Below are 25,076 nucleotides of genomic sequence, written 5' to 3' on the forward strand. Positions count from 1 at the left end.
TCCTGAACCATATAAATGTCAAAGACTATCTAAACTTCTACTAGAGATTTCTTTTCTTTTATTTTTCACCATCATGAAGCTTTCATCGCAGAAATATTTTGACAGAATTAATTCATAACATTTTAAAACTGATCCATTATAAAAATACTTTGATGGAAAATGAAAATTAATGCAATGTTAGTATCTATACATTAATGATGCCAATTGAAAATGTATTAATCTTTAATTGTTTCAACCAGTTATTGATGACCTGGTTACATAGTGTGATGTGAATGATGTCCGTGTGTATGTTAGGGTTTACAGGACATAAATAATGCCTCTCCTCTCACTGCCACTGTCTCTCTTCTCTCATAATGTTACGTACAAACATTATTAATTCTATTAGCTAATGAATATTAAATGTAGCTTTCCTCTGCTGCTGGTATTGTCATCTCTCAAATTATCATCATTATGTATAACGTGTCCACATAATCTCACCAATTATACACAGGTTTATTGTTAACAAATAATAAATAGATTAAGTAATGACTATTTTTTTTCTCGCGTATTTACAGAATCTCTTTGGAGGACATTGGTCCTGCCTTGGATTTTTTTTATAAATCTTCTTTGGTTCTTTTCTACCACCTACTAACATGCTAACAAAAGATTTCATTATTCGAAGTGATGACTTTTATAAACTTGTCTGTGATTGATTTAAAAAGCTACTGAAACCAGTCTGCTAGCTTTAAAGGTAACCATTGTGAAGATTGAAAGTGAAAGTTGTGAGTTAGGGCTTTTCTGTCGGGTAGAACCCGCCTAAGGGCACCCTCCTGGAAATTAGGATTTCATGAAGCGTATGCTAGTTTTGGGAACTGATGGGTTCACAGACCGGTATTCAATAACAACGTTTCCAAATATCTCCCGTGAAATTCTTGGAGAAACGTTTTTTGCCCTCTAGGCATGCATCCAAGTCTAATCCATGGAGTTCATTGTAAACTACATGTTTTGGATGTTATTGTGAATATCTGTTATTGGTTTTTTGGGCCATTTAAAATAAAGGAAATGTTAAAAGTAGAATGAGAACTAATTAAATTTGAAAGGAAGTTACCGGTCATCATTTGATAAAAAGAGATAGAAAATTCTTTGACTGCGCAGGGATCACAAATTTTGAAGTTATTCATTTTGTAGATTCAAACTTTTATTAACAATAAAGAAATATGTTGAATGTTAATGCAGGACTCTTAAATCATTCAAGTTACATGATCAGAAATGAGTTCATTTAATGTTGATATTGACTAAGTCTAATATATCACAAGTTTTTAGCATTTTTGGCTAAGATACTAATACTACTAATCTGCTGTACTTATGCTAATGTAGAAGTTTAGTGGAACTTTAAGGGCTACCCCATAATCCCTCTAGTTAGAAGGAGTTTTGGAAGCGTTCCAGAAAGCTGGAGATTGATTAAAAGGAAACTGGAATGGTTACTTTGGACTGGATCCACCAAATTTATTATTATATCCTCAGTTCGAGTACGGTCATCAGGGGGATTACGTGATAATTTAAAATTCTATATTGTGGCTACTTTCTGGCTAAAACTTTTTACCATCAGTTTTTTGTTTTAATTCCTCTTCTCTACTATTAAGAGATTTCCAGTTTGAAGATTTCTTTTTTGAGGTCCTCCCGGTGCGGAAAAGTGATTAATCTGTAGGGGACTAAATGGACTTACCAATTTTTTCAAAAATAGTTTTTTTAGATTAACTAGAAAACGACTCAAACGACCTTCTTTAAACTTGAGTAAATTATGCACATAGTTCTGTAACTTTAATTTGCAAAATTTTTCTCGGAATATTTGATTAGGGATACTTCTAGGAGGAGATTGAGGTAATTCTAGGACAGAACTTAGGTTTTCACCCGTTTATATAGAACATTGTTGGCTAAATTTTGGGAAAAAGAACATTACCAGATTCTTTAGGGAAATAAGGTTAGAATGCTTCTCTTTAGGAGAAGCAGGGTCTCTCTGGTTCCAGTGTTGGTTAGGTTAACATATACTCCTTTAAATTTGACTAATTGATTAATTAATACTATATAATTTTAATTAATGTTATCAATCAATAATAATTAAGTTTAGCTGTCGATTGGAACTGCAGTCCCCTTTTCTTTTTGTCAAAATATTACGATTTTGCGGTAATTCCTAATTTAAAGCAGACTAATTTTATAGGCAGAATGGTCTTCGACCTGTTGGTACACTATTATCGTCCAGCCAACTGTGCTACTTTGCTGACTTACATTAATGCTTGGGGCATGGCTTTGCGATGTCTTAAGGCGTGGTGATCGAATGACCTCGCGATCCTTTCCCTCCATCCCTCTCTATAATTGCAACACATCACTGACTACATCCATTGGCTTCATCAATCTTTTTACGTTCACCAGTTTGTATTCACTCTTTTGGAACTTTTGTTCTAACTGAATTACTTCGTGTGTGACGAAAGTGTCTGTTCCGGGTTTTTTCCCCCTCCATTAATCTTTAACCGTTCTTTGTTTATTGTTAACCCTGCAATCTCATGCAAAGAACTATGCAATTAAAATAAATGCAGCTCATGATAAAGCGAGGTTTTTTTTTTTTTAATTTTTGGGTCTGATCAGGCGTGTTGACGAGGTCTAGATGGTAAGGTTGGTCTTGGATCGAGGGCGCGTCTAGCACTGCAGACGGTAGCTACAGAAGCAAAATCAGAAAACTGATCTTATTCAACCGTATACGAGGGTCGTTTGAAAAGTGCGTGCAAAGTCAGAGAGATAGCACTACTGGCGCGTATCCAGGTTATGTTTAGTTAGTAGCATCTCTTGGAAGAACACACACCAAGTTTCAGCCAGATCGGTCTATTTCTTTGTGTTTGGCATTCGTTTGAATCGAGGAAGTCGAGTGATTTTCAAAAAATGGACGAAAAAGAATTTCGTGTGTTGATTAAACACTACTTTATGAAAGGCAAAACGCCTCAGGAGACTAAAGAGAAGCTTGATAAACATTATGGTGTCTCTGCACCTTCGATTAGAACAGTTTATAAGTGGTTTCAAAATTTTCGTAGTGGCCATATGGGCACAAGTGACGCTGAACGTCCTGGACGCCCTGTTGAGGTTACTACTCCAGAAATCATTGATAAAATCCATGATATGGTGATGGATGACAGAAGAGTGAAGGTGCGTGAGATTGCTAGTGCTGTGGGCATCTCGAATGAACGGATACATAATATTTTGCATCAACATTTGGACATGACAAAGCTATCCGCAAGATGGGTGCCGCGATTGCTCACGCTTGACCAAAAACGAAATCGTGTGAAGTGTTGCAAGGACGGTTTGCAGCTGTTCCAGAAGAATCCGCAGGACTTTAAGCGTCGTTTCGTCACTGTGGATGAAACATGGATACATCACTACACTCCTGAGACCAATGAAAATCTAAACAATGGGTTACCAAGGGGGAATCTGCGCCAAAACAAGCGAAGACCGTTCCTTCGGCCGGAAAGATTATGGCGACTGTCTTTTGGGATTCGCAAGGAATAATCCTCATCGACTATCTGGAAAAGGGTAAAACTATTACAGGTGCATCATTATCGGACCGTTTGAAAACCGAGCTGCAAGAAAAACGCCCACGATTGGCCCACAAAAAAGTCCTTTTCCATCACGACAACGCACCAGCTCACACCTCAGCAGTTGTGGTCGCAAAATTAATGGAAACAGGGTTCCAACTCGTTTCACATCCCCCCTATTCTCCAGACTTGGCTCCCTCGGACTACTATTTGTTCCCCAATATGAAGAAATGGCTGGCAGGAAAAAGATTTTATTCAATCGAGGAGGTGATTGCAGAAACGAATGGCTATTTTTCAGACTTGGACAAATCCTATTATTCGGAAGGGATCAACAAACTAGAGCAGCGTTGGACGAAGTGTATAAGCGTAAAAGGAGACTATGTTGAAAAATAAAAAAGGTTTACCCCAAAAAATTAAGTAGTTTTTATTTTTGCACGGACTTTTCAAACGACCCTCGTACTTGGGGGCACCTTCATGATTTCCAGCAGCTGCCGAAGCAATCTTCCACAAGTTATGTCCCAACTTTTCAGCTCGCCTGCTTGAACGCAGTTGAACCCTTCCCCGAATGATTTTCGTTTCATCAAAAGAATTATTTCTTGCGACGAAAATAAGATTTATTTCTACAAATTGTCTGACCTATGATTCAGTATTTCGTTAAGCTACATTATACACGAATAAAAAACAGCAATAGATTAGGTATAGTTTTATAGTTATTTGAGAATTTTAAAAAGTATTGGAACTAGTGTAGAGTGATTATTATATCCAGGAGAGTGTGTAGCTGGGTTAAATCTTCAATTTTGAATCATTAAAATTTTTCCTCCTCCGAATTTTGGTCGTATCCTCTGTTGTGTCCAAAAAATACAGAAATTGTCCGTTTCTTTTTTGGGGGAAAATTTCTTGTAAAATTTTTATTTAGTAGAGCAGAAAAATTTTAATAACATTTTAATGGCGGAAATTCTTGCTAATAGTTTCGTAAATGACGTGCAAATTTCCCAATGAGCAACATAAAATGAGATACTGAGTAGATATTTTAGATTTTACTCTTTTTTTTGTTAGTAAGAGAAAAATGACGGAGATTCTATTGTAAGTATCAGTTAAATTTTCTTTTTCATTTAAAGCCAAGATCTCTTTCATTCACAGTAATTGGTTCAATAGTTCAATAAGAACTAATTTTAATTATATAGTCCAGAAAGGGTCAATTTCCCCAAAATTGACGGAACGAATGTTTTATTGTCCAGATACTGGGCAGTAATTAAATTAATTGAAGTTTTTTTTATATCTGTGATTAAAGTGCATCTCATCTCTTCGATGAGATTTTGAAAACTATCAAATAATAATCATAACTGCAGTGGACAATTACGCAAGTGCAGAAGGCTACAACAAGCGCCCGCCGCCTTTATGTAGTTCTTGAACAATGTTCAGGCATCGTTTATTCGTCGGACTCATAATTCAGATTAATCTTATTAAAACTACACTTTTATGGTGAAATGTTGGTTTTAATAAAAGAAATGTTTCCTTTTTTAAAAAATGTCTCTGCCTTGGAGCCTTGGAGCCTAAAACGGGAAACTACGCCACTACATTTATTATTATAGTTAATAACGTTTAAGCAAATGATTTATTTCATTTATTATTAACTTTCTGTGCAAACTGCAGTTACATGAATAATAGTACAGTTCTCGTGGATTTGTGGAGCAAAGCTGCAATTATATAGTGTACTAACTGGATTGATTTGGATCTACTGCTGGACGCTTGGAGTAATTTGTTTGTACTCTGCACTAGCCCGCGTCTTCTACTTGCAACTAATGTAATAATCCATAATCGTTATTAGTAGCACAGTTCACTTCTAGTTATTATACCTATTGGATTGCGGCATCTGCTCCTTGAGTCATCGTTTGCTACACCATCACCCCCCGCACAGTTAGAAATGTCACAGTGATGTGTGTGTGTGTGTGTGTGTGTGTGTGTGTGTGTGTGTGTGTGTGTGTGTGTGTGTGTGATGATATAGCCTTTGCGTACCCTGAGTGGCTGTGAGTGTATGTGTGGATGATGCACAGAGCGAGCGAGAGAGCCAATCATAAAAGAATGATGCTGTCTGTCTTGATGATCCTAACAACACTAAACTTTTAGATATAGTTCACTAAACCACCGCTAAAATCGCCTCAGTATTGTAATTATCATTTTTTATTTTTTAAATCCTCGTTTTCACTGTTTTAATTTTGTTGATTTACTGTTTGCGTTTTTTTCTTTTTTGTTCATTTAATTTGATTTTAAATTAACTTTTTTTGTTTCTTTAAAACTAACTGTTGAGCTTTTCATTTCATAAACTATTCAAAACTATTTCCTTTCGTGCAGTAAAATTTGTGTTTCGCTAGTTTGTGCGAGTTTCACGTGGTTTTACGATACCTGTTAACGATTTTTTTCTTAGTTTATTGCTGCATTATGTTTTCTCCGACTCATAATAAAAAAAAAATAATCGTGTATTAAAATCATTTTAAAGAAATGCCACTTTGAATACCAATTTGATTTACCTACTTCCATGATTCTCGCATAAATTCGCGATTTTTGTTTGTAAAAAAGTATTTTTAGTTACAAAATAACAATAAAATCAGATCCGGTATGAAAAACGTTGCAAAACTAATGGGTGGCGAATTTGCTTTCAGAAGCGAACACTGAGGCGGTGTTTGGTGATGCGGTGCTGGTGTTGGTGTTGAATGATCACTGACAGATAATGATGATGAAACAGTTTGTCATGATGTCTGAAGAGTGTTGTTTTTTCAGTTCGTGTCAGGCCGGCCTGCGGGACGTACGTCTTCCCCCGCCAGCTGCCGCACAACACCATGACTCCAGGAAAAGGTATGGCCATTTGTTTTACTTAAGTTTTTTTATGTTTTGTTCTACTATAGTAAGGAGAAGGTATTGTAATCATGCGCAGATCTTGCATTTTGTAGTTTAGCCAGAAATACTAGTTTTAAAGTCCTCTAACTAGGAGTAATGGTTTTTTAAAAATTAGTAATTGTGTGTCTACGTATCCATCAAAATACAAATATCCGCAGATCGTTCAAATTTGATATTTTGCATAACTTCAAAAAAATGTTATCACCGTAGTAAAGTTTTGGACCAAGTAGTCTATTGTAGAAAGCACCACTTTACTCAAAATAATATTTTTTTAAAACTTTTATTGGAACAAGCAAATGTGATAAAGATAACAATGTCATGAATACTGTCACTCCATTAACGTGCTCTTGCTATACTGCTCATATGATGAGAGCAGATCGCGAGGCCATCTTCTCTTCAGTCTCTTTGGAGGATTACCTGGTAATGTGGAAGAAGATAAGTGTTCTATGAGAGGCTTAGGATGAGCTGCGGTAGAGGAATGAAATTTTAAGAAATGAGTTTTAGCAAGATCTTTAAGGAAAGGGATTTTGAGGTCATTATGGATGGTGAGGTTAGATACATAGAACGGAACATTTACTAGTTTTCGAAGTATTTTTGACTGTAATGTCTGAAGGCGTAGAGAGTTGGAACGTTTAGTCGATCTCCATACTTCGATGCCGTATGACCAAATAGGTCGCAGTAAGAGCAGGTATAAGAGTCTTTTGTTATGTAGGTTGAGTTTCGATCGTTTTTTTTTTTTTTATAAATTAAATTTTATAAATAAAATAATTAAGTTGTTTAAGAAATTATCTTAAAAGTCGTTTAAAGACACGTTCTGTAAAGTTAGTAGTTAGACCTCCCTCAAAAGTGCCTATTTTCAGTATAATACTGTCTTGCCTTTTGGGTACTGTAAGTTAAATGTGTTGCTTTCATTGAGTTAATAGGAACTTTTTCAGGTGGAAGTGACGCTTTATTCAACGGATTGTTCATTTTCTCAAATATTGGCGCCTAAGTTTTTCAGCAAACTTCAGTCTTTACATTTACACGTTCAGAAAACGAAAATTTGTGAGTTAAAACTTTCGAGAATAACAGCAGTAAAAGATAGTCGAGCAAAGTGATCAAACCAATTTTTTTGTTACTTTAAAGTCATAATGTTGTTTATGAGTGCTGGAATCTAACAGGGTGTCCCAGAATGTTGTATCCTTGTATTGAGGACCTAGACGGGTGGTACCCAATGCTGGAAACATGTTATTATTCTCACTCATCTCCCTTGGTTCGTTCACAAATGTTACGGCACGGAACTCGGCCAAGAATCTCCCCACATGCTTACTTGATCTTCGCTCACGTCCTATTAACACATGCACAGCATGCTTTGATTACCATTCCACGCTGTGTACCACATTCTATTTTTAACATCTCTTATCACCTTCTCTCTGATGGTACTTTCCCAGTTTTTATCTCTTTCACCTTTCATGTATGACCTATTTTTTTGATAATCTGCTCCTCTTTTTCACGTTCTGTTTTTTTTTTTTGCACTTCAAACATTATCACAATACCGAACAGGTAGTGACTGTTAATCCATCTCAAATCAATTAACTCCATCTGCGTATCTGAATCCACTTCTTTATATTCAGTATTCTATTTCACATTGAAGTTTTTCCAAAATGTTTCCTCTTAATTAAATGAATTTCAATCTTCTTGAAAACGCCTTTTGAATTTGTTAGGTGTTCATGATCTGTAGACTTTCAGTTTTCTTTTACTAAAGCAATTATTGTCGCTTAAATAATTTGCTGCCTCGCGAGATTCTTGGTTACAATTTTCATTTTGTTCTTTACTTGTAGCTCTTACTTGCAAAATATCTTTGAATCGCCATTGTAATTCGATGGTACCCTAAAGTTACCCTCGTTTCCTGCAACAAATTTGGTATTTTAAACTTGAGTTTGAATTTGTAAACCACATCTGCTAACTTTGTTGTCTGTATAGTGACGTTGATAACAAAATTATTGTCAATTTTATTTTTTTAAATATTTTCTAGAAGAGAATAATCAGCTCCGAAAATAAAAATGACCTAATGTAATGATTGACTAGTAACTTGATTATAGGTTATTTGAGTGAAATGTGCGATATGCAAAAGCAGTCTTTATATATCAGTCTTTGTTTTCCTTCTTTGAAAAATGTTTTTTAATCAACGCCAAACAGACATTCCTGACGTGTTACGTTTTGCAACCCTCTAAACTTTAGCTTTACATTTAGGGGTGTCCTCTTCGGCACCTCCGAAAGTTATGCTTCTGAAGACACGCTCTGTAGTCATTTCTTCTCATATCTTGGCTTTGTGGTTTCGTTGGCTGGTATTAACCAGCTCCAAATCTAGATTTCTGCTTTGTACTTCTAGAATTTTGGAAGCTTCACTCTTCTTTCTAGTTTTAGGCCAAATTTTTGTGGTTATAGACCGGGTGAGATAGTCTGTAATGATTTTAAACGGAGTACACAGGGTAATTTTCTTTAGATCGAATCCAGCTTTGCTATTAGTGCACCTTGGAAATTAATTTCAGAAGGTTGTCAGTCTTCATTCCATTTAATGAGTTGTTAAATTATAATGGAATTATATTGTAGTGAACAATGCAATAATTTATTAATGGGCACCATACCGCCTGATCAGATAATACAGAAATCGTGCCAGGTGACTGTTTACTGAAATTGTTATATGACATTAATTATATGTGTACAACCGCTGGGCATTAAACTCCTCCGGGAGACAAAAGGTTGTATTATTAAATTCCAACTAGATCATGCTCATATTGTGATCTTCAGCCCCATTTTTACCCCTTCAATGCTTTACATACGTATATTTTCTTAGCAATAAATTTCTTTTAAATTATTAAGATTCAATAGTAACATTTTTTAATATTTAAGTGTTTTTAATTTTTAGTTCAAAATTTATTTTATAACAGTTTTTGGGGGAAGAGTGATGATTTTTTTATTTTAAATTTTTAAAGTGTTAATTTTAAAGTACTGTTTTGCATTCATCGAATTAAATTGATTATCTGGGACATTACGCTTCTATCATTTTTTTACATTTAATCCAAATAAAGTCAATAATTAACTTTTAGTGAACATATGAAGTTTTCAGAAACCTGGAAATTGAATTAACGGGAAGTCTATAACGGATTTGCTTTAATATATTTCAATTTACACTGCATGCTTTCATTAGAAAGATTTTTTCTTAATATTATTAAAAATAATGGAATTATTTAAACTCATTAGCAAAATGCTTTAATAAAAGAATTTAATATTGTAAATAACTGGGCAAGGTGAATATAAATATTCATATAAATTTGCACGAGGCATGCACATTATTGATCAAGGGAATACACGTGACTAATCAGGCCTATTTCTCCCTCTATATATATGTATATTATGTATATTTTTGCTCCGTTTACATTATTAAAACTCCACATACCTCCTTGCATTTGGAGTTTTTATTTTTTCAAACGGTTTGACTCCATTTAATAATCCATCTTGTAGCTCATAAAAGAAAAAGTTGCCTCCAATAATTATTTACCGCCTTGCCAATTCTCTTCTCCGTAAACCTCTGCTCATCAGTGCTGCTATCATAATCATCCTTCCATTTCTTCCTTGGTCTTCTGCGGCATCCCCTTTCACCTTCACTAGACAATTTTCTGTAGCCCTCTTTTTTTGTCAATCGTCACGACTTGGCCACACCAAACTACTTCGTGGAATGATGATGGTATTTCTCTTCGCCCGATGTCTTAATTCCTAGTTTGGAATTCTGAAACAGTTGTCAGTTTCGCCTCCAGAAATCATTTCCATGTCTAGAAGAATACATTTTTGGATATAACTGGTGTACACTCAAAACCACTTGGAGTTCTATTTGGATTAAATACCTTCTTTTTGTTTTTGTTAATACAAACCTTCACCATGTTTCTGCTTCCTGGCTTTTCTTTAAAAGATAAGCGTCTCTTTTTCCATTTGCTTAATTGAAAACCGACATTCAATTTTGGATTTTTCTTTTGCAGTTGGGACACATAAAAAAAGCAGGAATAGAAATTTTTGTTAGTGATTTTTCAAGGAGAATAAATAAGTATTCTAACTTGCGTGTTTTGATAATATTTCTGTTTCAACTGGAAAAACAATGATAGTAATTAAGTCGATTTTATTTTTTTATTTTTTGTAAATAGAGTTTACAAATCATGTGATTTCTTAAAATAACTGCGGTTTATAATTCAACAGTTCAAGGAAAAAAACTTTGATCTGTTCTTGTAATCAAGTGAACTCCATAATTGCGGTTATAACTTTCCCTAATGTTCAACAAGTGTTCCAATTCGATTTCCCATACAATAATAATGAAATATCCATCTGTTGATCACTGTTAACAGTTAACCCATAACATCTATTGCTCGTACACTGTGGCAGAATTTTTTTTAGAATTTATTTGCCCAACCCTCAAATGCCTTGACTTAATCCATTACTTTTGTCGTTCTGATTCACGAGTGGTACAGAATTTCAAGTCGCAAGTCGTTGGACGCATTCAGCTCTTTGTTTACATAAAAAAAAGAACTTCAAGAACCGATTCTTCTTCATTACACTGCCAGCCAATAGAAGATTTCCTCTCGTTACAGATAACACTGTCCATTACCACTGGATAAGAGGCTCCTGGGAAGCGAGAAATCTAAGAGCACGCAATACTTGAACTCGGGATCTTTTAAAGTTCAGTGCACTAGCCTATAGCATAACCACTATCCTTCTTCCCAAATCTTAGATCTTAATACTTTTATCGATTTCTGTTGATTTCGTTCACAGGAGCTATCAATTCTTAGCTGCCATTGTGACTCGAAGAACAGCAGCTAGGCTTTGATCTTATCCTTTACTGTTGCTGGCTAATTTCTTATTCAGAAGCATTCTTGCCTAATTCATATGAGAAGTTTACTTAACGGACAACTGGAAAACTAACAAAGGAGTGCTTCTTCACTACTTCCATCTAGACACGTAAATTATCATTTTTAATTTTAATGCAAGATTATCTAATATAAATATTTATCGCATTAAACAGGTTACCTTCAGAGGGAAATTTGGGAAGAAATGCAAGAAAATGGAGGAGCACCTCTAGAAAGAGAGAGAGAACTTAGTGACGTCAATATCCCTTGTAAATTAGTTTGATTAGTTATTACAATTGGACAGTAACCAAATCTACGTAAACTATTCTACCAGAATATTAACTATTCTGTAATAGCCTTATCCCAGAAGTGTTTTGAGTGTAAAGTTACACATAAATTTGCCTCGTGACCGTTTTCAATTCAATTGTTACGTCCGTTTGGTATTTCCTATTGAGTAAATAAAGCGTTTCCTTTTGTACTCTAGCTTCTCGAAGAGGAAATGCTATTATTGTTGTTCCGACTTCTATGTTCGTATTTCGAAACTACTTTACTCACAAGCAGGATATATTTGAAAATAATTTAGTTTTTCTAACTGAATTACTTCTAAAATCTAACAATGCAGTAGGAGAAAAGAACTCATTGTATATCTCAATTTCTATAATGGTTCCAATATTTCTTGGCCCAATAGATATTGTGACCCAACACTGTGTTCTCACATTTCTATTTCATTGTAACTTAATTAGGAACTTCCTTTACCAAATATTATATATTTATAGCATGAAATTAATTTTCATTTCTACACGCCGAGAGAGTGTATTATATTGGCATTTATTCATTATTCTACAGATACAGCTGCAATGTAATATTCCTGCACGAACAGCTGTTTTTGAAATGTGTCATTGTATTTATAGAATTAGTGGAAATAATAACTTAACTCAAGGACTAATTTGTAGTAGGGTTGCCAACTATATCGTGGCAATATTGTATAATCACTAACATTAGTTTTATTATTGTGTAAAATTTGTTAATATAGTGTACATACATAACAAACAGGTATTCATTCTCCTGTCAGACCGGTGATGAAGACGGCGTCAGTATATACACCAATCAAGTCTCAACTAGTAAGATTAATGGAAAGACAGCATCATCAATTCTAAGTTAGCTGTATCTTCTGCTGGCTCCAGCAGATAAACATGTTATTTAACTGTAGCAAACAAAATAGATAGACCAGGTTAGTGCTGCACGAGACCGAGACGAGGCGAGACTTTGTGCAGTCTCGATCTCGGTCTCGGTCTCGGTCTCGTCGAGATATCTCGGTCTCGGTTTTTTGAATTTTTGTTTAAGTATTAAAAGCGGTTTGCTATTAATAATCTTTTCAAAAAATGTTATTATTTTCTAATAATTATTTTAATATATATATTGGTAATGAAAATGTGTGTAAAAGAAGACAACTACTTACACTTCAATGCATCATATATTACTATTACTGTTATATATCTTTATATAATTTCAAAAAGATGTTAAAAACGCGCCAAATGAAAGACCCAAATAACATATCTGCCTGCTACAACAAGTCGATTCGTGAAATAAAAAATACACCTCCCAACAAACTTCCCGCTCCATTAGTTATGGCTGTTGGTGAAGATAAAGAATATGATGATTCACCTTTTGACGACGACGACGACTGCATCAATATTTTTGCACCATTTGCTCAAAAATCAGCAAATATCACCGAAGCATGGAAGACAGAAATAATTAATTACACCAAATTAGACCAAGCACCAGTAGACGTTGACATTTTAGAATGGTGGAAAACACTTAAGAATTCCTTCAAAAATTTGTCTAGAATGGCGAAAGATATTTTTAGTATCTGTGCAACTTCAGTGCCATCGGAAAGATTATTTTCGCAAGCTGCGATGATAATGACCAATAGAAGATCTTCTCTAACTTCTGACTCAGTAAAAGCTCTTTTATGTATCGATGCTTGGGCAAAGTGTATCTTAAAAACGAAAATTTGTGGCAATATTTTTTAGGTGCATAGATAGTCTTTTTTTTCAAATTCACTAATTCTAAAATATATTTCAAATAATATCAAAGTACAAAGTATTAGATTATTAATAGTGAAATTTATGAATTTGAATGAATGAATGATATGAATAGTGAAATTTAGTGAATTTATGTAAAAATTATGTAATTCGAAGGGGGCCGCCACGGTAGCCGAGCGGTGCGAGACCTGCGAAGCTAATGTGTATTGTGGTACTGGGTTCGATTCCCGGTCTTAGGCCTTGGATTTTATTTAATGGTTAATATGAGAAATTTACAGTAAAGTATGTTTGCTAGTTGCCTCCGTCCGCGACACCTAATTGGTAGTTGGACGTAAAGCCCCGCCTGAAAAAATAGGCGATTACTTTACTTTGCTTACTTTACTTATGTAATTCGAAGTCAAATAGATGTAGTAATATTGAACATATATAATAAAATCGTATCTTTTAATAATTAATTCAATACCCGTAATGATTATTTATTAATAAAGAACACAATTTTATAATTTTGTAGCTAAAAATTAATATTTGAAAAACCGAGACCGAGACCGAGATCTGTCTCGTTTCTCGTGCAGCACTAGACACACCTCAATTAAAACGCGGCCCATTTGGTGCAATAGGCAAGATTCACGCAGGCCACATCGCATTTACAAATTTGTAGATTTCATAGGTATGATTCATAACATCGCAACCCATAATACTCTAGAAATCTAGACAAACAGGAAGCCAATTCGGTGTGTTTACCTTTCATTTTCCAAATAAAGGCAACCCTCGATGTTTACTTTAGCTCTGGCCATTAAAGTAGGTGAAAGAGACAGAAATTGTAGAAATCTAGACGAAAAGGAAGGCAATTCGGTGTTTTTCCATGTATTTTACATTACATTTTTCAAATGAAGGCAACCCTTGATGTTTATTTTAGCCCTGGCCATTAAAGTAGGTGAAAGAGACAGAAATTGTAGAAATCTAGACGAAAAGGAAGTCAATTCGGTGATTTCCCCTGCATTTTACATTACATTTTTAAATGAAGACAACCCTTGATGTTTATTTTAGCCCCGGCCATAAAAGTAGGTGAAAGAGACAGACATTGTAGAAATCTAGACGAAAAGGAAGTCAATTCGGTGATTTCCCCTGCATTTTACATTACATTTTTCAAATGAAGGCAACCCTTGATGTTTATTTTAGCCCCGGCCATAAAAGTAGGTGAAAGAGACAGAAATTGTAGAAATCTAGACGAAAAGGAAGTCAATTCGGTGATTTCCCCTGCATTTTACATTACATTTTTAAATGAAGACAACCCTTGATGTTTATTTTAGCCCCGGCCATAAAAGTAGGTGAAAGAGACAGACATTGTAGAAATCTAGACGAAAAGGAAGTCAATTCGGTGATTTCCCCTGCATTTTACATTACATTTTTCAAATGAAGGCAACCCTTGATGTTTATTTTAGCCCCGGCCATAAAAGTAGGTGAAAGAGACAGACATTGTAGAAATCTAGACGAAAAGGAAGTCAATTCGGTGATTTCCCCTGCATTTTACATTACATTTTTCAAATGAAGGCAACCCTTGATGTTTATTTTAGCCCTGGCCATTAAAGCAGGTGGCAGAGACAGAAATTGTAGAAATCTAGACGAAAAGGAAGTCAATTCGGTGATTTCCCCTGCATTTTACATTACATTTTTCAAATGAAGGCAACCCTTGATGTTTATTTTAGCCCCGGCCATAAAAGTAGGTGAAAGAGACAGACATTGTAGAAATCTAGACGAAAAGGAAGTCAATTCGGTGATTTCCCCTGCATTTTACATTACATTTTTCAAATGAAGGCAACCCTTGATATTTATTTTAGCCCCGGCCATAAAAGTAGGTGAAAGAGACAGACATTGTAGACATCTAGACGAAAAGGAAGTCAATTCGGTGATTTCCCCTGCATTTTACATTACATTTTTCAAATGAAGGCAACCCTTGATGTTTATTTTAGCCCCGGCCATAAAAGTAGGTGAAAGAGACAGAAATTGTAGAAATCTAGACGAAAAGGAAGTCAATTCGGTGATTTCCCCTGCATTTTACATTACATTTTTCAAATGAAGGCAACCCTTGATGTTTATTTTAGCCCTGGCCATTAAAGCAGGTGGCAGAGACAGAAATTGTAGAAATCTAGACGAAAAGGAAGTCAATTCGGTGTTTTTCCCTGTATTTTACATTACATTTTTAAATGAAGACAACCCTTGATGTTTATTTTAGCCCCGGCCATAAAAGTAGGTGAAAGAGACAGACATTGTAGAAATCTAGACGAAAAGGAAGTCAATTCGGTGATTTCCCCTGCATTTTACATTACATTTTTCAAATGAAGGCAACCCTTGATGTTTATTTTAGCCCCGGCCATAAAAGTAGGTGAAAGAGACAGACATTGTAGACATCTAGACGAAAAGGAAGTCAATTCGGTGATTTCCCCTGCATTTTACATTACATTTTTCAAATGAAGGCAACCCTTGATGTTTATTTTAGCCCCGGCCATAAAAGTAGGTGAAAGAGACAGAAATTGTAGAAATCTAGACGAAAAGGAAGTCAATTCGGTGATTTCCCCTGCATTTTACATTACATTTTTCAAATGAAGGCAACCCTTGATGTTTATTTTAGCCCCGGCCATAAAAGTAGGTGAAAGAGACAGAAATTGTAGAAATCTAGACGAAAAGGAAGTCAATTCGGTGATTTCCCCTGCATTTTACATTACATTTTTAAATGAAGACAACCCTTGATGTTTATTTTAGCCCCGGCCATAAAAGTAGGTGAAAGAGACAGACATTGTAGAAATCTAGACGAAAAGGAAGTCAATTCGGTGATTTCCCCTGCATTTTACATTACATTTTTCAAATGAAGGCAACCCTTGATGTTTATTTTAGCCCCGGCCATAAAAGTAGGTGAAAGAGACAGACATTGTAGAAATCTAGACGAAAAGGAAGTCAATTCGGTGATTTCCCCTGCATTTTACATTACATTTTTCAAATGAAGGCAACCCTTGATGTTTATTTTAGCCCCGGCCATAAAAGTAGGTGAAAGAGACAGAAATTGTAGAAATCTAGACGAAAAGGAAGTCAATTCGGTGATTTCCCCTGCATTTTACATTACATTTTTCAAATGAAGGCAACCCTTGATGTTTATTTTAGCCCTGGCCATTAAAGCAGGTGGCAGAGACAGAAATTGTAGAAATCTAGACGAAAAGGAAGTCAATTCGGTGATTTCCCCTGCATTTTACATTACATTTTTCAAATGAAGGCAACCCTTGATGTTTATTTTAGCCCCGGCCATAAAAGTAGGTGAAAGAGACAGACATTGTAGAAATCTAGACGAAAAGGAAGTCAATTCGGTGATTTCCCCGGCATTTTACATTACATTTTTCAAATGAAGGCAACCCTTGATGTTTATTTTAGCCCCGGCCATAAAAGTAGGTGAAAGAGACAGACATTGTAGACATCTAGACGAAAAGGAAGTCAATTCGGTGATTTCCCCTGCATTTTACATTACATTTTTCAAATGAAGGCAACCCTTGATGTTTATTTTAGCCCCGGCCATAAAAGTAGGTGAAAGAGACAGAAATTGTAGAAATCTAGACGAAAAGGAAGTCAATTCGGTGATTTCCCCTGCATTTTACATTACATTTTTCAAATGAAGGCAACCCTTGATGTTTATTTTAGCCCTGGCCATTAAAGCAGGTGGCAGAGACAGAAATTGTAGAAATCTAGACGAAAAGGAAGTCAATTCGGTGTTTTTCCCTGTATTTTACATTACATTTTTAAATGAAGACAACCCTTGATGTTTATTTTAGCCCCGGCCATAAAAGTAGGTGAAAGAGACAGACATTGTAGAAATCTAGACGAAAAGGAAGTCAATTCGGTGATTTCCCCTGCATTTTACATTACATTTTTCAAATGAAGACAACCCTTGATGTTTATTTTAGCCCCGGCCATAAAAGTAGGTGAAAGAGACAGAAATTGTAGAAAAGTAGACTAAAAGGAAGCCAATTCGATGTTTTTCCCTTGTATTACACTTTTCTTTTTCCAAATGAAGGCAACCCTTGATGTTTACTTTAGCTCTGGCCATTAAAGTAGGTGACAAAGACTGGAAAAGTAGAAATCAAGGATTGTCAATCTCATTTAAAAGACGAGCAATTAGGTGCAACAGGCAAGATTTACGCAAGACTCTTTAAATTTAGAAATTTGATTTGATAGGTATGTTCCACAACATCTCAACCCAGAATGCTCTTTTAAAGGTTTCCGCTATTGGGATCAGTTTACATTACGTAACACGGAGAGTTTCTTACCGTCGCCGGAAATAGTCACCGCGTTTATACAGGCCACCAGGACAGACACTGGGCCATGTTTATGTTGGTCTTCAGTAGTTAAACGGTCAACAATGAATTGGTGTTTACGTTATTGCCTCGATCTCCCCTAAGCGCTATTTTCTTCATAACCATATTTTTTAGTTTAGAACATCGTGTGCCACAAAAAATTACCTCGTGGGCCAGTTTTACACCCCTGAGAAAGACTCTTACCACTCAAATTAATAATGTTCTTATTTCTTGGCTTCTTTGTAAATGTTACATTCATTTTTGAGACAAAATGTACATACATATATATATATATATATATTTAGGTAGACATGCACAAAAGTACACACCAACCCAGACACACATATGTACATTAATAAGTAAACATGAAAGGCCGTGCCCACTAATAGGGCGTGGCTTCATTGGCGTTATTCTACCATAACAGAGCACTATATTTACTAACACGAATGACCCAATAAATTCGAATAAATAAATAATTGATATTGTTTTGCTTTCATTTTGTTTGGTGTTTTCATTACCCTTCTTCTCCCCTTAATGAAAATTCATTTTCATTTTGTTAAACTAAAAAATCTGTTTAAGCTAGGGATTGCGAAGATGACTACCTCACCAGCTTAGTAGTTGGCTTTTCTTTTTAGATAAACCATTTATTATCGGAGGCGCATGTGCTCAGATAGTAATCAGGAATACTGTTGGTGAATCTGAACATGCATAAGTAGATGATTTAGGCGATAAAATAAGTTAATTTTGGTCCCGTCTTAGGCTGAACTGAACTCAACAATCGTGAAACTGAAAACAGCCACTTAAATCACTTAGTCTCCGGCCGGAAATTACTGAATGGTAAACAAAAAAATTATGTGATCGTTACTAAGTAGTTGACTGGCATGAGGTGGCTGAAAGTTGGGCATAAAGTAGATGAGACAAGAAGCCTGAAGTTAGCATTGTGCATTGTGAATGCACAACCTCAAAGAAAGAGAACTAATAAGGATCCAAAACTTAAATGGTTAGGAGATGATTCTATGTCTTAATCGCGCACCACATAGTAGGCGATATCACAAGAAACAGGTGGAATGTGTGTCGAATGACTGACCTCTTCCAGCAACAGAAGTGTGAAGAATGTGCAAGGTAAAGTGGATGTGTGGTCGGTCAGTTTTATCAAAGCAATATAATTTCCATGTTAACTCGCTGGATTTAGAAATGGTTCTTTTTTAGTCCGCCTTTCTGAGTGGGAAGCAAATTTTAGTAGTAAATACAGAAGTTGTTCTCCATTAAAATAGTGTAACATTCCGTTGAAATTGAACAAATAATGAGTTACAAATGTATCATTGAATATCGCACATTATTCGTCAAACTTTTTGTTAACAAATCATGCGTGGATACATTTGCTTTACAACTAATTATACGTAGTTGTTTCGTTTTATTCATCTCATTTACGCAAAAATATATGAGTCAAATAAACTCAATTCTGTGCTTTATGACAAGTTGAGCAAAAATTGTTACGAACTGGTTATCAACCAATCTATTCTGTGCAAAAATCAAAAACTCAGCAGTGGAGGTATGAAAATTTACTAGCCACAACATGATCCCTTTATGTGGATATGCATTAGCACAGCTTCATGGATTTTAGACACATAGTAGGTTTCCTAAATCAACTACAACATGAGATCGTAAGCAAAGTAGTTTTAGGGAGTGCTAAAATGACGTTTTCCACATAGTTACATTGTGCATGTTTCTGCAAATTCCATTGAGTATATCAGTATTGGTGCCTCAGGAATTATATAGATTTCTGACCGACATTAAAAATTGCCATTGTTTGTACAAAATGCTTTGTGAAAGGGATCAGAAACATGCACAGAGATGGATGGGGTTGTACGAGGGAGGAAACGAGTTTAGCTTGTGCTAGAGTTGGGAAACTAAAGGAAGTAATTTAAACAAGGACCAAGGCAATAAGCTTAACTTCCGTCATAAGCATGGGTCTGTCGGTTGATACCAATCTTTTCTTTTAATCTATGTTTCTCGTCCGATTTCTTTTGGTTTACTCTTCTTACATATATTATGCACCTTATCTTGGGTCCTCCTCTTTTTCTTTTCCTCCTGACTTCTCTGTTCAGGATTTCCTTGACTAATTATCCTTCTCCTTTATCAGTTATTACGGCCAACCCAACTTTAATTCCATTACCTTCTTCCACACTTCATGTTTAATCCATTATTTTCTTGAAAACTTATTACTTTTCCTGTCTAATGTGGATTTACGTAGGATTGCCCTTCTCCAAAAGTCCTTCAGGGTTGGGGCACTCTTTAAATTCGCTTACTGTTAAGTACTTCGTTGTACAAAACAAAAATCCAAGGATTCTGATAAATATTTTTGGGTTACTTCGAAGAATGATTTTTTTATTATGCCATTTTAATTTTGGAATAATGACTATGACTTGATTCATTTTATTTTTTAAGTAAAACTTATTTTAATTCTTTAAGAGTTAAAATAAATATAAAGACAATACACCTGTGGAATTTATCTAAAAGCAAACAATTTTCGACGCTACAATGAAGTAAAACAATGGTTTAAAACAATAGTAAACTAAATATTATATTTGAAATATTTCCTATTCTTTATCTTCGGCTAAATTTTTGTGAGCTGCATTTTGTATAAAGCTGTTTAAAATTAGATATTTCACTATTTTAGAGTTATTTTAGAGCTTTTATATAGTTTTCTTATTATTATTGTCTTTATACTCTTTAATTACGTTATAACATAAGTTGAAGTTTCATTACCAAAGCCATATACATATATAGATAATGTTAATAATAAAGGCCCTCTGAATGGATAATTAGTCAGTAGCTTGTGACTTTTTAACATGTGGTTAATAAAATTTTAAGTTATGTAAAGCATTGAAACATATGGTGTAATGGATCTGAATATTAGAGAGAGAGACACATTGAGTTGAAATAATTTCATTGTGATTTTACGATTGTTTTATGAGAAAGTGTTACCCAAGACTATTCTACTGAACGGTCTTGTACAGATGATTAAGTGTTCAGATTCACTAGTAAAAAGGGACTACGAAATTCAACGATTACAGCCCTTCTAACGCACCAGATATATTTATACAATCATATTATGGTGGTGATATCCAAGACATTTTAGCTAATATCCTCTGCTCCATCTTACCAGCGGTTCTTTGATCAGCCTCTCCTTTAGATTGTTTACCTCCTCGGCCATCTCATACCATCCATTTTCATTAGAAGGCATAATCACCTAGGTTTTATTTATTTTATGGACATTAGTCCGCTCTCCAGTCTTGTGCAAGTTGAATCTTGGAAATACTACAGCACTGTAGATCAGAAGTCGATTTCCAAGGCAAACAACTTTATTCCTTCTTTTTCTTGGTGGTCCAGGATTCACTCCTCTACAGAATAGCGTCTATATATTCTTCTTTTCTGCCTTCTTAATCATACTTTTTTTTGTTTTGCAGAATATGGCGTCAAGAATGTTAATGCAACTTTTTTTCCCTTGAAGTATTTCATGAGTTATATCTTTCTCAAATATTCTTTTTCAATCATTTCTAAGAACCTTTCGGTGTACTCTTCTAAACAGCTTTCTCAAAGTATAAGATCATCATCGAATGCTATTCCTTAAAATTCCTTGCTATCGAATGATATTCCATTAACAGCTGATCATGATCATCAGCAAAATGTCAAGTACATAGAACATTGTCCTCTATCTTAAAGTACCACCTGCTTTAATACTTTTGTTAAGGGTTTTAGTACTTCTTAATCTTTAATACTCCTTAAGGGCTCCTTGATCTGAGTTGTTGAAGAGCTTGGGTGATAGCAGCTTCCTTGTAAGTTAGCCCTTATATATAGTTATAGAAAAACAAAAAATTAGGTTTTAACTTGTTCTATTGCTTCATTATACTAACAGCTTTTAATTGCAGCGATAAGGCTTCTGCTTACTTCGACACTTGCCAGTCTTTTTGGGTGTTTAGTTCAGCCGTGTCATGGGAAAAACTCTCTCTAAATTACTTCTGCTAGAGTTACTAGTTAATCATAGACGGCAGGTTTGCCTCAAAATGATTTGCCGAAGTCCAAACCGTAGATAACTTCTTCTCTCAGAATTCTTCCGAGTGTTTTCAAATTTTCTTTTAGTTTTTAATATGAATGAATAACCACTTCGTAACTTAAATTTGGTTGATGATATTTGCATTTACTGGTGGATAATTACTAAATAGCAAGAAGAAAACCAGAATTGAAGAAGAAGAAGGCTGAACTCTTCTTTACTGGTGTAGAGGAAGCTGTAGAAGTTATTCTTGAAAATCTTCTTCACTTGCTGTATCACATTTCATACAACGTTGTGTCCGATTATACCCAATCTCTTTATTAGTATATCCTGTTTGTGGTTAACTACCAGCCAACGCTTAGATTAACCTTAGTTCTGTGTTTTTACTTTTTATCTACTTGACATCAAACTGATGTCTTCTCCACTCTGGTATTGATATTGATGGGAGACATTTAAAGTCGTTTAATTTAAATATATGAAGTTTGGAAGGCAGTTGCTAGAATATCCGGCAATGTTTATTGTAAAAGATGTTATCCAGCTACATCCTGCTAGCTTGTTAACATATTTATTTCACTAAACAAAATGAACCAAAAGGAGTTTTAGAAATTTACTCTTTAAATGTCTTTGTACGACGTAGCCCCTCCTGTTGACTGTTTTATTAGATTTTCGAAATTGATTTCAGTATTTCTTAACAAGAAAAGGGTTGTTCTCCCATGCAATGTAAGCACAAAAAAACTTTCAAACGAAGAAGTTGGGCTTCTTCAAATTCTCTAAATTAGTAGTTTTTAATTTTAATTTCACGCACACCTGGGGTTGCGAGACACATTGTAGCAAAAATGTTTCGCACTTTAATATTTGAGACTCATGTTTTTCATTCATTATCAATAACAATTCATACCGTTGCATACGGTTCGCGATGAGGTTTAATTAAATAGAGTGAAGCTGCATCTCACCGAGTGCTTTCCCACATCGCTGAGGTACAGAAAGAACAGCTTTGCTGAAGTAAGAGTTTTTGAATTGCACTAAGAGATAATTCTTGGTTAACTTAATTTAAAGAAAAGTTGTGTATCTTATGATGTTCGAATATTTACTGCATTTTTAAGTAAATTCTGGCAAGAACTGGAATTAAATTTGTTAAATAAATTAAAGTAAGCTTATTTCGGAGATTCGGAACAGTTATTGCAGAGAGGAAATAAAAAAAACAACTTTGTTATTGTTCTTTAAAACGAAGTGATCTTCTGTTTTTGTACAAAAACAAATATCTCTTCAAAAAAATGCTTGAAGTTTTACTAAGACTGGAATTAATAGATAGAAAAAAATTTAATTTGTCTGTCTTTTTATTGCAATACTTTTTGAACTCCCTGCAGATTTCAGAATTGACACAAAATATCCCTGTTGTTGGTGTCTCCGTTTATTAGATTATTTCCCGAAGACCCAATTGAAGTTTCACCTTGTTTTGTTTTTTATAGTAGAAAAATTTCAGCCTTATCAAAAAGGCTGTGTGAACAATGTCCTCGACGAGAGGACGAAAATAGTATCACAGATGTTTTAGATCTGTGTGCTGTTCCAGAGGTTCCGATCACTCCTTCATTGTAATAACAAAAAACCTCTTAATGTCGGTCTTTAGGTCATTGAATTGAAGAGCAGACAGACAATAATTTGTCTATTCAAGTAATTTAACGAGCATTAAATTTAATGGCCAACAGGCTGGTTATTTATTTAGTTAATTCCACTTTCACTTATATTTTCTGTTGGCAAAGTTACAAATGATGTTACCCCATTCTTCTGTTTTTGGACATTGCCCCTAGCCTGTCCATTGTTTAACTGCCCAAGTTAGATCGTGATGTATAATTATTTGTTACAATTAAAACAAAAAAAAAATAACGCTTATTTATATTGACCTATTAACAGATCCTTATATTAATTTTAATTTTGCTATAATCAATAATATTTAAGTCTTTAATTAGAAAATTTGATCTGTTTGAGCTGTGTAACAAAAATGACTTCTTAATGACTGGGTAAGAAAAATATAAAAATCACATTTGTGTATTGTTATTTAGTAATTTGTGCCGGTCTTTATTTTGCTCTTGTTTTTATACTGAAACGAATTCCATTGCTGAAAATTTATTTTTGGGAGGACCTTTGGGAAATTACATAGGTTTCCTTCTAATCCTTCAGGACTTTTCCGCCACTAAATACAGTTTAAGTACAGTATTAAGTCCCAATGGAAAATTGTGAACTCTTGCAATTAAGTCTAAAGAAAATCAACAACATTGTTGAATAGATTACGATTTTTAAATGATTTTGAATTAGTTTTGAACTCGCAAGAACGTGTTTCTGAGCTGTAGTTGATTTCCGCACTACATTATAGCAACTTGCCCCTTTAGTTCCTTCCATTTGCGAGAACAATTTTAACTCTTTCTTTCAACAGAATGTTTAAAAGACGTTGGCAAGCAGTACCATTTTCTATAAAATAAGCCATAAAACAATGCTTATTACACAAATCGGAAATCAATTTCACAGTGGCTTGATTATGGTAAAAATAAAAGACCAAAAAAAAAATGGGTTAAAAGTGTTAATTATCTGGGTGAAAAACAAGTAGCCAGGAAATGGAGAGGAAGGCGCCTGTAGGTCGGGCCGTTGGCCGAACTCTGCTAAAGGTTCAAAAAAGGGAGCAGTGACGGCGCGCTGTGGTGCATGTGGTCCAGCGAGCTGCTGGCGGCCCACTGGGAGGTCAATGTTACCATAGCTACAGCCTCAAATCTTCTTCCACACCTTCTCCCTTTTTCCCAGTTACTCTGGTTTGCACGATTGTCGTCGCTACTTCTACGAAATGATGCTCTATCAACTTTTATTGTCGTCACATCCTTAAACGATTATCATCTACATCAAATTACCATGCATTAATGTGACAGCAATACATCCACATAATGCCAGAGATTATCATGAAATTCTACTACTCATTTTGCAGTCAGAATCGAGTGCATGTTCAATGCTTCGTGATCGCCAGTCCCTTACCTAACACCACTTTTTGTGGAAATATCTAGAAATCCAAGAGTACGAAACGCAGTGCGCGATGCATTTATTCCGCTGGTCAAGGCAAGCAGCAATTCATTACTTAAATAAACTAAGTGAATTATTGCTGCGTAAATGATTTTTTAAAATTACACACCGAATTAAGTAACTTGAAAGAGTTAGAATCTAGATTAGTAGTCAGCCGGGGAGAGCTTATTAATTTGCAAAAATTACATAAGGATGTTAGGGGTAGTTGTTCTACTTTCCAAATAGAGTAAGTCTACATATTTATGGAA

At 34.9% G+C, this 25,076-nt stretch overlaps 1 protein-coding gene across 19 annotated transcripts in view; it reads left to right on the top strand.

The window, feature by feature from the left end:
- The window catches only part of LOC141455622 (uncharacterized), a 115,843-nt gene that overhangs the window by 52,509 nt on the left and 38,258 nt on the right, over window positions 1-25,076 (top strand). For 9 of the 19 annotated variants that reach the window (XM_074130818.1, XM_074130821.1, XM_074130823.1 and 6 more), the window contains one exon: window positions 6,221-6,413. The exons of 2 other annotated variants lie outside the window; for them this stretch is intronic. In XM_074130818.1, coding sequence (XP_073986919.1) covers window positions 6,289-6,413 — 125 coding nt within the window. In that variant the 5' untranslated portion in view covers window positions 6,221-6,288. Of the gene's footprint in view, window positions 1-6,220; window positions 6,414-11,255; window positions 11,442-25,076 lie in introns of those variants that run through there. 8 more of the 19 variants (XM_074130831.1, XM_074130827.1, XM_074130828.1 and 5 more) reach the window with 2 other exon arrangements.

Source organism: Rhodnius prolixus, unplaced genomic scaffold (assembly GCF_049639745.1).
Source record: "Rhodnius prolixus isolate KJV_2025 unplaced genomic scaffold, Rpr scaffold_4, whole genome shotgun sequence".
Taxonomy (NCBI): domain Eukaryota; kingdom Metazoa; phylum Arthropoda; class Insecta; order Hemiptera; family Reduviidae; genus Rhodnius; species Rhodnius prolixus.